Below are 17,266 nucleotides of genomic sequence, written 5' to 3' on the forward strand. Positions count from 1 at the left end.
GTTTCGATTAAGTTTTAAACTTCAATGTTAGTGCAGAGTTTCTTAAAAACCGGTACTTTTTAGAATCTTTCAACTAATTTTCTGGTAAACGGAAATTTTATTAATTGTTACCACGTAAAATGTATTTAAACCAGTTTATATTTAATTTTTGTCTGAACAAAATCGGATAATTAATCTCAAGAGATATTTAGGCTCAAACTCAAGCACATATTTATTTCCCCGACAGTAGTCCCGGCGTGTGCAGCGCGCTAGTCGTCTGCTATGCTTGATGAGAAGTGTAGATATAAAGTTAATGATATTAGTGTAAAGGAAAACAATGTAATTGAGGACTTGACGAACAAAGTACTTGGACAATGTGTAGGAGTAAATTTGTTTCCAAACAGTACATATTTCTCAGGATATGAAACAATATGGACAAAAATCATTTTTGTTTAGTACCTAATTAAAATTATTGCTCAAAAATATTTCAATGTTAGAGTTCGCTACTACTGTAAAATAAGTAACGAAAGTCTTCACAAAAATAAAATCAGGTAACATCTCAATAAAATTGTAATTTTTCTGGGACAATAAATTGAGTGTAATTTTACAAATATATTTGGGAAGTTTAATTTAACTTACAGAATTATCTTTAGTTTTTCTTGGATGATATTGAAAGCTAATTAGTCCTTAAAAAGTTGTGCTAAACGGTTGAAAATTCTTCATAGACAATATATTTGAAAATTTCTTTAATATATACAATATTATAGTACAACAGTATAGACGACGGCCCGGCGGCGCAGCGGGCGTGGCGCGGAGCAGCGGCAATGGATCCCTTTTGTACCTGATTTTTTAGAAAACCGAACATGATAAAAATTTTTGGTGAATCGGATAGTTAAATTTGGTTATTTATCCACAACTTTCCCGCTGACAAAATTTCTCTGACCAAAAAATAAAAAATTTCCTCGCAATACAACTTTTTCATGTCTGAATCTGAAAAATTAAACTACATAAGTATTAAACATATTTATAACTCAATTACTATCATAACTAATAATTTTATATTAACACCATCGTTTTCCTCAGTATCATATCTACAAGTGTGCAAAATTTCAGAATTTTTTGTCAACTATTAATGTTGTTTATGATCGTGTATTTGTCGCGGGGTTTTTCATGCGAACTGAGCTCGCGGGTCTTGGATTCAGGCTGTATGACGGACAAAGATGGCGGATTTGACCACACTTTCAGTGCATTTGGTTAAACGCCGTGTCCTCTCTATTATTATTACTATTATGTGCTCGCTGCCCCTACCCCCCAAATTGGGCCCTTTTGAGGCATTTTTCAAAATTGAAAATAATTTTATTGGATTTGGCATGTCCAAATTAGGGGGAAATGAGAACAAACAAGTGTTAAAAGCCTTACCTTTGCACACAACAGATATGGAAAGTTTTCAAATGAACATTAATAAATTTGTATAGTGTAGGCTAATAACTGCGCAATGCTGATAACCTAATAAGCTACTTATCCTATGGAGATAATTTGTTTATGTATATTCCTACATTCGTTGTTTTCTTGTTCATTACATTCGTTGTGTCGAATAAAGATAGTTACTTAATCACGCATCAGCAGTTGGTCACATTTTACGGATCTTTGACCCATTCTGTGATTCAACAGCTGTGTTTACATCGTATAGGCTGGGTATATATAGCCAATGCTATAATATAAAGTTGTGCATACTTTGGTTCAATGTAAGAGTGTATTAACGGTCCAATCCGATGGTAAAAGGAGTCCCCGATCTTAAAATTATATAGACTACCAGAATTATGATTCATCTAAGTGAGACTTATAAACTCACCATTGCAAATGAAGAGTTGTATGATCTTATATTATTCAACTATAAGATTAAAACTAAATTAATAGTTTTATTGGACTTTTTTTGTTTCTTTTGATACTAAATACTTTATTTATAGTCTATGTAGCCCCGTTGATAAGATTTTCTATGAACTCAGAATGTTGATAAGGAGCTAATTTTACCTTCCCCTTGTGACAACATAAGGAGAATATACTTGTGTCCCTGTTAGTCTGCTCTGAGTCTAAATTCATAGATTTGCAGTAGTGGCAAATCCAATTTAACGACCCCAATTAAAAAAGTCAGCGTTTTTTTTTAGGGACTTCCAGAGCACATTTAACACCATCTCTCCTATTTACTTTTTAGTTCCATGGTTCTCCACACTTTTTCATTCTGGTCGTCTCTTTACGCACAATTGATTGACTTACCTTTTCTTTTTCTTTTTGTACTTTTCACACCCTGTGGATTATGATAAAGTTGTGAGTCAGCTTTGCCTTTAAACATCAAGTCACACACCTTTTCACCAGAACCAAAATCATAAGTCACAGTTTCTAAACCGACTTCCCTGTGCACTCAAAAAAAAATTAGGGCATGGTTCACTGATAAATTTTAGTTCCACATATCCATAGTACTCGCCATCTCAAGAAGGTAAAGTTTGGTACTGCTGAACACACTTGTAAACTAACTTCAAATATGAACCAATTCTCAATAAAGTTAAATAAAACCAGTCTCAAGTTAGTTGGAACAAATTTACTATTTCTTTTTTAACACACAATGTTTACATTCATGTTTCTTTTTTAACTATCATAATTAAACATCTGTTAATATATTATATCTTTACAAAGAGGATAATATTGAATTATATAACAATATTACATTTTATAACACACTCCCCCTTTTTTTGCGAGCTCGCAAAATAAGAAGTCTTCATTCAGTCCTTCTCCGGTAACTTCCAGTGGGTACAGTCGTTGTATGGGTCTTAGTATTAAACCCTTTTTAGTTTTTACTTGTACCAACCGAACTTTGCCGTCTTTCCCTGGGAACAGTTTTATTACAATACCCAAAGGCCAAGTAATTCTTCTTCTGTCTTCAATTTGAACCAATACCACGTCTCCAACTTAAATATCGTCGGATTTTAACTTGTTGGACGATTTCAGGAACCCCAAATACTCCTTTTTGAAACGGGAGTTCATATTGTCTCTTAGACTTTGAATATATCTCCATCTTGTTTTCAAACTGGTTCTCTCTAGGATGTCCAAGTCCGTGACTTCATTTCCCACAATGCTTTGTAGAAACATAGATGGAGTCAGAGGTCTTAAGTCTCCCGTCTCCTCTGAGACGTATGTTAGTGGTCTTCTGTTCATTATTCCCTCACATTCACATACTAGGGTGTTTATTTCTTCGTATGTGAGAGACGAATTTCCCAAATTCCTCCGGAGGAGTCCTTTTAGGATCCTTATCAGTCTTTCCCAAAATCCTCCCCACCAAGGACTTGCAGGGGGAATGAACTTCTACACAATTGCATTGAGGCTGAATGTATTTTGGATTTCAGTCCAGTTCAGAGACTTCAGATTCTTGTTTAAACTAACAAAATTTGTGCCATTATCTGAATAGATAACACTTATCCGGCCTCGTCTAGCTATAAACCGTCATAAGGCTCTTATGAATGCTTCTGTGTTGAGGGATTGTATGACTTCTAAGTGGACTGCACGATACACGGCACATGTAAATATTACCACCCAACACTTCTGATTATCTCTAGTGATCAATGGACCAGCCAAGTCAATCCCACATACTTGAAAACATGAAGAAATCTGAGTGCGGTCTGTGGGTAAGGGAGGTGATGGCATCTCTAAGGCTTTTGCTATGTGTCGCTTGCATCGAACACAGTTGTGAACTACCTTTCCAACAGCCCTTCTGCCTTTTAGGATCCACACTCTGTCACGAAGGATGACAATCAACGCTTGTACTCCTGCATGTTTATTCTGTAAATGGTACTGCCTGATCATTTTCTCAACAACAGGGTGTTTGCTAGGTAGAATGGCAGGGTACTGGTATTCAAAACCTTCCTCCCGATCTGATACTCTGGTTTTCATTCTTATGACGCCATCTTCATCCACAAATTTTTGTACACCACTTAGCTCTTGAGATTTTAGACCTTCAGGAAAGCTCTCTCTTTGAATCAATTTAAATACAATCTTTTCTGCCTTCAAGAATTCTTCAGAACTGATGTTATTTCCTAAGTTCAATTTATTCTTGGGAGACATTCTCAAGATCCACGCTATAGTTATTACTATCTTAGTATACTTGGAAAATCTATTTCCTAACATTTGAGCGATTGATATTGGCTCAACAGAACTAGCAGTGACGACAGATTTACGAAGTTCTTCCTTAAGCTCTTCTGGATCAGGTGATGGGCGTTCTGATGGCCATTTATCAGGAGAAGCATATAGCCATTGAGGGCCAAGCCACCATTGAGAATTGAGTAATTTTTTAGGAGTGCATCCTCTGGAAAGAATGTCAGCAGGGTTGTCAGGTCCTGAAACATGTCTCCACTGTGAAAGTTGGGTCAATCTGTTAATTTCTTTCACTCGGTTTTCAACAAAAACAGACCACTTCCCTTGCTTTGCAATCCATGCTAGAACTACGGTGGAGTCCAGCCAATAATAAACTGGGACTTTGGGGTTGTTGAGACACTGTAAAGCTAGACATGAGAGTCTCACACCAGTAATTGCACCCATTAACTCAAGACGAGGTAAAGTAATTGGTTTGATTGGTGCAACTCGTGATTTGGCTAATATAAGATTTATGTCAATGATACCATCTACTTCGGTTCTTAAGAAAATACAACATCCAAAAGCAGCTTTACTGGAATCACAAAAAACATGTACTGTACTTGAAGCATTCAAAAATATTCTTCTACTCAATACACACCTTTCCAGACAGCCTAGTTCCTCGACCCATTTTTGAAACTGTACCTGTAGGTTTTGAGGTAGTTCTTCATCCCAACCTACCTTCAACGTCCAAGTCGTTTGCAAAATAATTTTGGGAATCAGTCCAACTGGAGCAGTAAAACCAATAGGATCGAAAACCTTTTGAGCACATGATAGCAATGTCCTTCTGGTAAGTACTGAGTCCTTGATATTCAAAGGTTGAACATTACAGTACAGTTCATCTTTAGAGCATAACCATCTAAGTCCCAAGACGTTCTCAACTTGTTCAGGAGTTTTAAAGTAACCGTTACCAGCCCAACCCCTTAGGTTAAAGCCTCCTAGCTTTAAAAGTGTTTGAGCATCATTTATGAAATTCTCTTGCTCAGAAATACTGTTCACTCCCGTAAGGCAATTGTCAACATAAAAAGTTTTTAGCAAAGCCTTGGCTACATGTCTAAGATTGGTAGGAGCGTTTTCCAGAAGATTATTTAATACTGCTCCCAAAAGAAAAGGACTACACGACAAACCGAAGACAACTCTAGCATGGCGGTAAACGATCACGTGACTGTCTTCCTACCACAAAAATCTTAACATGTCTCGATCATCATGGTCAATTCTAATTTGTAGAAAAGCCTTTTCAATATCTGCCGTTAAAGCAAATGCATGTAACCTAAAATTAGTCAGTACCTTAGGTATTAACTCTATCAAGTTAGGTCCAGACTCAAGACATCCATTAACAGAATATCCATTTATGTCTTTAGCGGAAGCGTCAAAGACAGGTCTGATCCTCGTGGTGCTTCCCTCCTTGACAACAGCCCGGTGTGGTAAATAGTGACTTTTCAATGGCTGTGAAATGTTTTCATCTGTCACTCGCTCAATGATGCCTTTGGTCAACCAATCCTTCAATACTAAATCATAATCAAGATACATATTACACTGTTTCAACTTACGTGTTGTTGACAACAGATGTTTTTTGGTTACTTCACGGTTCGTATCCAGAGGGGGGTGGTCTTCAATCCAAGGTAGTTTTACCTCGTAGCGTCCATCCACATCTCTGGCGATAGTGTCTTCGAAGAACGCTAAAACATCTCTATCTCTCTCCTCTTTCTGTTGTTTGACACTCGGGTCCATTATACCCATTGTCTCTAGTTCCCAAAATTGCCTAATATCTTGTGAAGATTGGAAAGCCACAAACATGGAGGAGACAAAAGAAGATTCCTCGTCAGACGTGCCAACAATTGTCCAGCCCAATCGAGTTTTTACAGCTACAAGTTGCTCATTTACCTTATGAAACTCTGGAGTGATGATCTGTGTCCAAACGTCAGCTCCTAATAAGACATCAATACCAGTGAAGTCGTCACCGTCACAAGAAGAAACATCAGTCAGAAATAAGTTTTCTTTCTCTAAACGAGTGATCAAGCTGTAATCACAAAACTTAGGAACATGATTACAGATAACATGTTGTTCAACAACGTTGACACTTGTCCGAAAGTTCTCATTTATTGAGCTCAAATTTAATTCATAGGTGTTATGATATTTAGGACCGGTTTGTTTACCTCCAAAGACTTCTTGCTGGATCAGAACTTTACCATTGCTTGAGAGACTTAATTTAGATACACAGAGACTAGAAATGTAGCTTTTCTGTGAACCTGAGTCACATAAGATTCTAACCCTTTTCATTTCCCCATTTACATTAACAAAGGCATACAAAGTTTGTAAATAGGTAGTTTTACTTTTGTTGTTCAAAGTCGAAAATGAACTAGTACTTTGAACTGGAGTTTGTTTTGACTTGTCCTCACCACTCGGCTTGGATTCATTAGTGGTAGGGATCTTTTGACATAAGATTGCCAGATATACAGATGTGACATTTTACCTGAATCCTGCACTTACTTGCTAAGTGTCCCTTCTTCAAACATTTAAGACACAACCCCTTTTTCTTTGCAATCTCGGTTCTTTCTGAGGTTGTCTTATCAAAGATGGAAAAACAATCAGATGAATTGTGAGTTGATTTTCCACAAAATGCACAAAGATTCTTATTAGGGTACATACCTGGGCTCATTTTAGTATCCTGATGTCCATCAGACGATACAAGGACTGCTGCTGAAGGTGTCTTAGGCTTACTAGTTCGTTGTTGTTTCTGTGAATCTTCATCTACCTTGTTATTTTCACTACTAACTACCCCAAAACATCCTTCTCTCAAATTAAATCTCTCCTCTGCCTCGACTTCCGTCTTTAGGAACAACAATAGCTCTCGTAAGCAATTATCAGGCTCCATTGTGGTCACATTTTTGCCTACTCGATACCTTTCCCAAACTTTAAAAATATTCTCTGGTATTGAAGTTTCGACAAGAGGGAATAACATAGCGGCATATTTTTCCTTAGTGACGCCCAAAGTTTCAAGAGCCCGCAGCTGCACTTCAAGTCTATCATAGAGGTTAGTGACAGACACCTGGCTACTTTTACTTAACACTAAGGTCAACAGCTCCCTTACATAATACTCCATTAGTAATTCATCTTTGCCAAATCGAGATTTCAAGAGCTCGATTGCTTTATAATAGTTTTCCTGAGACAAAGGAAAACCCTCGATCAGTTTTAGAGCCGCGGAACCTGGTGTCATTGATTGAATTAAATATTCAAATTTATCCTCATCACGCAGACTCTGATCATTATGGATTTTCGAAAACTGTGACCAAAATCCAATCCAATTTTTGAACTGCCCGTCAAATTTCTTTAGTTCAATTTTTGGTAAACGAATTTTGGTTTCATGTTTAGAGGGGTTCAACTCATCCGGTCGCTGCAGGGAGAGGTTTTTACCAGGTTTTTGTATTGGGCCTTCATGTTGAACCACTTGTCTCGAAACTCTAACGAAGCGTCGTACTCTGCGTCCAGGTCAGCATAAGAAGTGTTCTCGCCTAGCATCAAGTCTTGTATCTGTTCATCCATAGTGAAGAGATTGTCACATGTTGCCTCCATACTTAAATATTGTGTTTCAATGGCTACCAGGAGTTCTTCTTTTGGCAAATCTTCTTTTAAAACATTTTCAAAATTATTATGTGCTTTCAAAAATTGTCGCCGAAGCTGTCTTCTCTTCCTGTTTAAGCGTATTAGATCATCTGCCATTTTTTATTAATTGACCTTCAGGTTTTATACAATAATTAATACTTCAAAATAATTTATTCTTCTAATAATCCTGGCAGGGTCGCCAAAAATGTAAACTAACTTCAAATATGAACCAATTCTCAATAAAGTTAAATAAAACCAGTCTCAACAACAGTGGAACAAATTTACTATTTCTTTTTTAACACACAATGTTTACATTCATGTTTCTTTTTTAACTATCATAATTAAACATCTGTTAATATATTATATCTTTACAAAGAGGATAATATTGAATTATATAACAATATTACATTTTATAACAACACTGATATTGAGTAAGATTCATCACATAGGTACGATCCTCTACTATGGGTATTATTTCACATTTCATACTCAAACCTAAACTCAATTAGCACTTTCCTTCAAATCTGTTCGCAGGAAAACTAATACATTATTCGAAAATACAAAATCCACACCAAAACATAGGCTACACATAATGTTTAAATACACTTAAAAATAAAATAACACATTGTGGTATAATAAGTTAACAAATACCCTTTTCCCTTGTTCGAAATCGTGACTGTTTCCCTTAGAGTGCCAGGCGAGAAATAAAAGTAACGCTCAAAAAATGCCGATGATTTTTCCCGAAGGTCGCGCTAAAAATGCCGAGCGCGATCTGGCGATTTTTAGGTTAAAATTTCGTAAAAATCGAATTTTCGATATTTTGACCAACGAAAATCGATGTATTGCATCTAGTAACTTTCGACTCAATGTTAATATATGGGTTAAAAGAATCCGAGTATCCATTCGGTTGTTATGACAACTGTTTGATCATTACGAAACGTCCGGTCAGCCGGACGTTGGCACTTTTGGCTCGTTCTAAAAACGTCCGGTCGGCCGGACGTCGGCACTTTTGGCTCATTTTAAAAACGTCCGGTTACTCAAAGGGTTAACAGAAACTCCAAGATAAATATTTACATACTGAAAGTGAGGTTATGAAAATAAAAACAAATGTCTGACAAACATTAAACAGCTGACAAATAATTGATAAACTGTGTATTTTTTCTTCAATAAGAATTGTATTGACTCGATCTTTGAAGGGCTGTAGGTCGTAGCCCTTAGAAAATACGTAAATTCTAAGGAAGTTCGGCAAATCTACGGATTATCCCCTTTAATTTGAGACATAAATCTTGTAGATCGGTCCAGTAATGACTGAGAAAACAGACTTACAACTGTGTATTAAATATATAAGAAGACTAGTATTAGAAATAGAATTTTTTTTAAATTTCTTGTTATTTAATTTTCAAAAATAATTTGTTACATAAGTGCAAATTTTTACAAACATTTCTGGAACTTGGTTGGATTAGCAGACAGTCGGTTACTCGTGTTTGGACTAGCAGGACTCAAATTTTACCTAAAACTTAAAAGGAGTGGCTTCATAAACCTTGAATACTGATATAGATAGGATCAGTTAATACTGTTAATACTGTTCTATGAAATGGCGACCATACAAAGTAGGTATTTTAAGCCAAGAATGAATGGAGATGAGTGTAGGATGAGTGGCGCGATCTTGTAGTCTTGTTAGTGACTAAGGCCGACATTCCTTAGACACAGCTGTTAATTAATAGCCCATACAGCTAATGGCAACTAAGGGACCTACAGTTTATAGTGGAATCCGGACCACATTTTTGCCTTGGTAATTACGAATTGGTCTAATTATCAGGATAGTACTGCGGATAGTCGTAGCACTCACCCGTGCGGACGTTAATCCACACTGGGGAGTATCGCATCCACAGTGCATGCCTATAAATATCCACAATTCGTGACCTCCTAGTAGCTGGATTACAGGACGACGCCACCCGTCCCAGTCGTGTGACAAAGTCAAGTAAATTATTCAGTATTCACACAGTTAACAGCTGTTCCTTCCAAGCATTAACAGATTTTGCAGGTTGCCTTGTTTCCACAGTTTAGATAATTAGAGAGCTGGATTGGGCTTTGTAGTAATAGGACCAATGTATCTGTACATTTTATAGATTTTTTGCTTTGTATTAGAATTAAAGTTAGTTAGCCAAAGATCTTTAAAATTCAGTATGATCGGTAGCTCAGCTACCATATGCTAAGTGCATGTTTACTGTATATACCTTTCTGTTTGCCAAAGAACACACAGAGCTTGGTGATGCCATTCTCAATAAGTGTTTGTTTGACAACATTGTGGGGGTCCGTAAGCAGAGCAGACACTGATTGTTGAACCATCTCATGAAGAGCAAACAGTTCATTGTCATAGCTCTGTCTGGGAGGCTCAGCGGAGGACAAACTCAACACTTGGCAGTACTCCAGAAACCTGGCATCAAGATACCAGTATAGTCGTTATTAACACTGATCATTCAATAATTTATTTATAAAACTTGACACTAAGTACTGTTAGTGTACTTTTGATGAGTTGTTGATAATCTTCCTGTGTTTGTTAAGGAGATCCATTGTATTTTCTTGGCTTCTATCAATCTAACCGCTTTTAGATTTGTCACAGAATTGAAAAAGTTAAGTCAAATCATTTGAGACTAGTTATAAATCAATTTTACTTGTACTGGGGACTAATTTCAATAAGGAGAAAACTGATTATGATGAACAAAAACCAATGAGATAAAGTGGCCCATCATATATCTGTGTAAACATTAGAGATAGATAACCGTTTACCAGATCATATGAGAAATCAATCCATCTGTGTATGAACCGAACACAATAGGAAATATAGAGGTATACATAATTTTATTTTATTGTAGTAGTTATATGTAACCAGTCCATCTTTGTCACTATATACATAATTGTATTGTTATTAATATGGTGCTTTCAAGCTGAACCACTCATGGGGAATTTTAAAACAACACAAACTTTTCATTGCATTTACTGTATCATGACTATTTCTCTGACAAATCTTACACCACACAAAATGAGAAAGTTATTGTGTTATAGATCTTTAGGAATATTCAAAAATAGAGACAATATCAAATTTCCGAAGAGATTAAAATAACATTAGAAAAGATACCTTAAAGCTGTTGCTGCTAATTCTGCAATATTCTCTGCAAAAGCTGTCCTGACAATGACTGCTTCATCATGGGCCACCTGAGATCAAATAAGCCTTGTTAACATCTCACTCAAAACAGTACATGGGCTAGTAGACTTGTCACATTGTTTCTTGAACTAATTTGTCTATTGCATCCTGCATAAAGATTTTAGAAGTAGAAAAAGGAAAATAAATAATCCAAGCCACCTGGATAAAGAAGCTAAATTCTGACATGAGGCTAGGGGCAAAAGGCACTAATATGAAGTACAACCCACCCCTATAATTCTATAATTCTAAGGTACTGGCTAGTGGGTACTTACGCTGGCCAGAGCTGGGAGAATGTATTCTGGGAAGACATTAGTATCACTGGGAGGAATATCTTGCACCAGACTGAGACACTTTGTCAAAGTATGCAGAGCACTCACACGCACTCTGTGTGATGGATCTTGGATCAGATGTAACTGAAACAGGGTAGTCAAATAGAAAACCGAGATCAACAGGTTACGGAACCAAATGTTCTGAAGCTTTAGCTGGCAACCAGCTTATATTTACAAAGTAAGAACTTTGGGCAAGTTTAAACAACAACAACATGTGCTAACTGTAAAATTGCCTTACAATGTACGGCAGTATCCTGTCCAAGACTGTGTCTGCTGACGTATGTGTGGCCAGTTCTAGCAGGATCTCCAGACACTGGATCTTTGAGTTGGCCAAGTGAAGACCTCTGCAACATATTTCCAACTGTAACTAACATACCCAACTTTCTGAACCCAGATACCTCGTGTCATTTTGTCATTATTGATGCTATCTGACGATTACTATTATTTTAATAACAAAAATTAGAATAATTGCTGCAGACAAGCCATAATGGCTTGTGTGGCTGAATTGTATGTGTTTTGTAAATTTGTATTTCTTGGAAATAAATAGATAAAATAATATGTGTGCAAACTCCAAATTCGAACAAAAGTTAGTTACGAACTACTCTGGTGATTGAAAGAGTTATTATTGGAACAAGTTTCACTTTGGTGTTAACACTGTTAACCAAGTACAGCGAACAGTTCTAGTTTTAATAAAACTTGTAAATTATTCCGTAATATTCACATTTGCGCTATTTATATTCCAAATCCTAAATTTGTTCTCGAGTATTCTCTGTATTTCGAGTGGTTATGAATGTTATGACGATCACTTCTTAAAGGGAAGTTAAGCTAATATAGTTGATAGCATTGTTGTAATTAATATTCTGAGCCAATAAACTCGAAACAATAATTCAATTTACAAACTCGTTAGAATCCTGGACTATCTCATTGAAGGCTAAATTATCTGGACAAATTAAAAGTGTGACTAATTTTGGGTTTGACAAAACTATAAACGTATTCCTGAAAACTACATTAATATTATTTGTCGTTTTCCCACATATATTGTATGAAAATATAACAATTTATTAATTTTGTCTCCTAACCCAAAATGGTGTCATAAAACCACCTATTTGAACCATTTAAAAATTGATTAACACCTCGTTCCCTTAACCAGATCTTGCAGGTGCCTGGATTCTTCCAGACAAATTAAGAATATGGAATTTAATAATGCAATCAATGTCTTTGCTAATTTGGTCAATAACTTTGTATGTCAATACTAACAAGGATGTAAGCTCGTACAATGGACCTATATATCTATACACCTATACACTCCTACCCGGAGTCATGGATATGAAACACAAGTCCCTTGATGGACTTAGAACTAAACACTAAACTTAAGTGAAATAAGTTTATTAAGATTTTATTTGTTAAGCTACTTGCCCTAAATAATACAATAGACTCCCCTGATAATGTAAACTTACATTTAAGTAAACTTCTACTAAAACAATATCAATTTTGTGCAAACTATTACTTTTCTAAAATTATTAAAAAGGCATAAAATAATGATTAAGTTACCTTATACAAGATGTAACAAGTGAAGTAATTATAACTAAAGGATCATTTCTGCTAGTCTTCTTCTCCTCTTTTTCTTTCTCTCCATTTTGTTCTTCTTTTATATCTTCTGTTTTCATAAGGTCCACAATGTTCTTGATGTCTTTTTTCAATCTGAAACAAATAATGACTTAGTAGAAAGCACACTAACTTGTTCCATGAGTTTTTATATTAAAGTAGCTTTTTTCAGAAGCATTGCCTTGATATCTTTACATGGATGTCAAAGATTATTGAGAAATAAATCAAGTAATTTATTGTTTTAATCAAATGTCTGATGTTTGCCAAAAAATTATAAACAACAGTTTTGAGAATGAGTTATTCAAATGGTGTGGTTTACTTACACTAAAGTGATTGCCGTGCAAGCACGCTGCAAATCTTTACTTTGACCATTTTCTCCAAATTATTACTCAATACAATATATGCAGTATAGGTACTGTTACATTCAAACCTTTCAATTTTTTCATCTGGTGACAATATAGGAGTCGATGAAGAGAAAATCAACATATAAGACTGCAAAAATGTGTAGAAATATTCAGGGAAAACTTTTCCTCTTTCCTGGGATAGGTAATCTTCTGCAGAACATCTTTTGCTAGATTCTCGTTGAACCATGCTTTGAACCAGGGCCTGTAATAAAAAGTTACATAAAACTAAGAAAATATTTTGAAGTATAATGCAAACTTCAAAATCAGTGGTGTAAGTTAAGTAGGGGGGGGGGGAAGGCAGCAGTAGGACATAGAATTATATTGTTAATAAGCATTACATTAGTTTATCCGTTTATGTCCCAAAAAGTCGGGGGTGGCAGCTGTTCCTCGTGCTTACTCTAATTGCTACCACGGCTTAAAATTATAACATAAAGTGGAAGGTCATGAATCTTAGACTAGGCGCACATGAGTTATTATTTTGGGCGATTATTTCATTGGCCGATCTGTGCATCATGTATTAAAATAGAAGCGCGCACACAGGCAATCAAGAATTGTGCCGATTTTAAAATCTGGGTTTTGCTACAGATTCCTAGGCGAGGCGATTGTCAGGAAATCTGTAACGTACAGGTTGTTATCAGTCCGCACACACGGTCGACAAAAAAATCGGCCAGTCGCTTGTTGTTCTCCACAGGAGTCAGTGAACTTCAGGGTGAGTTGTGTTGTTTTCTTTGATAAAAAATACCACATCTGTTATAATAAATACTGAAACTTTCAACAGACATTCTATAGTTATTAAAGAACATTTTACTGTCATCACGTAAAGTGTATAGTTTATAAAACTATCAATTTAAAAGTCTCTGGCTTACTATCGGATGAACCCAATATTTAAGTTGTCTTATTTTTTTCTTTGATCTAATTAGAAGAGCACAAACACAGGTTAATTCAACAAAGTCCATTTTAGAATAGCTTAAACACACTCAAAAAAATCCATTTCTCGACTAAAAAATCACGTGTGCGCCTAGACATAAATCAAGGGTGAGTGTGCGCCAGGCCTTAGGTTTGCCCACTACCAAAGCAGTTTGCAATCTTAAACTATCTTAAACTAAGTGTAAGTGTGTTAAGTGCATGTTGTACAAGAATTTATTTGCAGTTAAAAAATAATTGTCATGAGAGCCAAAACCCAACCAAGTGGGTCAAACTATGATTTAAATGCTTTGATGATCCCTTCAATAATCAATGAAATATTGGTTTAGACATTTTACTGAGTTTAATTAAATCAGACTATTATATACTTTAAAAACTAATATTATGTGCCTCACATAGGTGTATAGCATGTGCTTTATCTCACTATAAAAATTACTGATTTTCACAACTAAAACACTGTTTTTAATTTACATAATGTTTATTACATATTCTCCTATTTAATACATACTCCTTAAGCTTGTGAAAACACCATGTTGAGTCTTATTCACAACTAGCAACAGAGCCCGTTGTGGTTAAATACAACTGTCTCTAGTAAAATAATGGTTGTGAAATCCATAGACCACTTTACTCACTAATTACTACTATTAATCACTAATCTAGGGGTGTGCGATGCATCGAAAATGCATCGAAATTTCGATTCGATTCGATTCGATGCATCGAATCGCGATTCGATTCAGTGGTGGTCAAAAAACGATTCGATTCACGAGGGAGTCAGTATCCATATACGAAAAACGCCTGCAGAAAGTCAATGCAATACCCGCAATACAGGAGCGCGTTGCTGTTGCGTTTCCTTTACGAAGGCGTTCTTATTTAATACATTCTTTGCATTAAATATAGCTTTAATTGTTTTATATTTTTTTGTTTTGACATTGCAAATGATTAGAGGTTTTGTTTTTTGTCTTGATGTAAGCAGTGTGTGAAATATTTTACTACTGTGAACCTAGCCAAAACAAGGTAGGTTACTCCAAAATCATTTTAAAAATAAGTCTGAAAAATTGTTACTTAATACTTAACTAGTAAGATCAATGTTATAGACTGATACATTTGGTATTTTTGTTAGGTGTCTGTCGGTCCCCGTCCCCGAATTTTTGTTGGGGCAAAAGAAAAAAAAGAATAATTTATTTCCAAAGAAACACTCTTATATTATTATATCTATTACAGAGGAATTAAAATGTTCAAATGAGAATTAAAAATTAAGTTGGCTCACGACCTTTAAGAATAAAGACACAACAGAGCAATTGCCGCACTGCCACTAGCCAGAGCCAGGTCTAGTCGTCTACTGATAAGAGTAACAAGACAAAAGCCGTGACGCAACACTAACAGTGCAAAGAAAACAGAGTCAAAAGAATAGAAAGACTATTTATCCAGACATATTAGTATAATCATTTATTGTTCATTCAATACCTAATTAAAAATATATTTAGTATTTTACATAATAAATTATAAACAAAAGAAATATCTGATATAGTGAACAGATCTGTATCTTGGTTAAATAGTGTTAAAAAAATATATTTCTAAGATCCAATACAATATTTACAACTCACAAATTACATTGAATTAATTTCTTTGAAAATAATCTCTAACAGTTTTGTGTTTTTGAATAAAGAAATATATTTCTTTGTCTCTACTTCCTTGTTTCATCACTTGCATTTTGTCAGCAATTGAAGCAACTGGGTAGCAACCGGGTGGTGTAAGAGGGGAGGGGGAGGGTCTATGACCTTGAATTCACACATCGTTGCCCGGGCCTGGCTGGTGAGACTGATTCATTGTTTTTGTTGACATACTACTACCCTTCCTTAAGAGAAAAAAAGCCCTGCTGTTCCAAAAACATTGAGGGTAGTTTAAAAACATTGACCTGTGTTGCCAAGGGCACTAGAAGATAGCATTTAACTTTCTTGTCTCTTGATTTAATATTATTTTAATCTTCTATATATTATTTAAGAGTTACTTTTCGGGTACCTAATTAGTTGTGATATTGTTTAGCTTCATTTTATGGATTTTTAATTCTTTTCATTCATTAGCTATCAAAATCAGTTGTTTTAGGATTTTAATCTCTTGCAGTACCGGTAGGTCTATACTACTGTATGACATTATATGCATTTTTTAGTCCTTATTAATTATACCATAAACAATGTTTGTATGTTATTTACTGTTTTTGAGTTTTATAGGAAATTAGTTTACACAATATCTTTTCTTCAATGAGTTCTCTACTTGACATGTTGCTTCCAGCCTATTACTATTTTAGGCCCTATAAAAATAATGCCTATGTAAAGCTGTAGGCCTACTGATGCCAATAATAATTCTTTATTTATGATGATGTAACAAATAATGTAAGTGTGAGGTTATTATACTAAGGAGGTTAGGAGGCAGGGAATGAATGATACATGTTGCATGGTGGAAACATATTATTTTTATTTTCTTCTTGCTTGCAGTCCTGAAGCCGGTCCACAGGCCCTAAACTTGTGATATGTAAATTTATTTCTTAATGGTCTTTTTATATTAAGTTCCATTCAAATTTGTTGTAATTTAGCTACCGGTACCTATTTAGTTATTTAAACAGTTATTAAAATGAGAATGAGTGTCTTGATAAAAAAAATATTTTCTTCTTTCTTGCAGTTGAGCCAATTCCAAGTAAAAATTATGAAATAGGCAAGTAAAGCAGCTCACTGGTATTTCCAGCAGTTATTCTAATACATATGATTGAAAATAAATATTTTTTCACCTAAAATTCATATGTAAGTATGAATAGGCCTAATACCACATCAACAAAAATTTGTATTACACAAATGTGATAAATTTTAATTATTGTTAATCCACTCAATTGACAATTATGAATAGAAAAATACCGTATTGCTTCGAATCGAGTTGCATCGAATCGAATCGAAAATCTTTTGAATCGAATCGTTGCTTCGAATCGAAAATTTTTTGCTGCTTCGCACACCCCTACAATCACTATTAATGGTACAGATTAAGCACAT

General features: G+C 35.2%; 1 protein-coding gene across 5 annotated transcripts in view; it reads right to left on the reverse strand.

Annotated features, from left to right (window-relative positions):
• The window catches only part of LOC128983894 (phosphoinositide 3-kinase regulatory subunit 4), a 94,538-nt gene that overhangs the window by 46,979 nt on the left and 30,293 nt on the right, over nucleotides 1-17,266 (reverse strand). For 4 of the 5 annotated variants that reach the window (XM_054403150.1, XM_054403147.1, XM_054403148.1 and 1 more), the window contains exons 8-13: nucleotides 13,331-13,506; nucleotides 12,847-12,996; nucleotides 11,534-11,639; nucleotides 11,239-11,379; nucleotides 10,901-10,977; nucleotides 9,999-10,198 (exon numbers count right to left, since the gene is read on the reverse strand). In XM_054403150.1, the coding sequence (XP_054259125.1) occupies nucleotides 9,999-10,198; nucleotides 10,901-10,977; nucleotides 11,239-11,379; nucleotides 11,534-11,639; nucleotides 12,847-12,996; nucleotides 13,331-13,506 (850 nt within the window). Of the gene's footprint in view, nucleotides 1-9,998; nucleotides 10,199-10,900; nucleotides 10,978-11,238; nucleotides 11,380-11,533; nucleotides 11,640-12,846; nucleotides 12,997-13,330; nucleotides 13,507-14,736; nucleotides 14,802-17,266 lie in introns of those variants that run through there. The other variant, XM_054403151.1, reaches the window with a different exon arrangement.

The sequence above is a fragment of the Macrosteles quadrilineatus genome, unplaced genomic scaffold (genome assembly GCF_028750875.1).
Source record: "Macrosteles quadrilineatus isolate MER2022 unplaced genomic scaffold, UCM_ALF_1.0 Scaffold_2__2_contigs__length_208266976, whole genome shotgun sequence".
Classification (NCBI taxonomy): Eukaryota; Metazoa; Arthropoda; class Insecta; order Hemiptera; family Cicadellidae; genus Macrosteles; species Macrosteles quadrilineatus.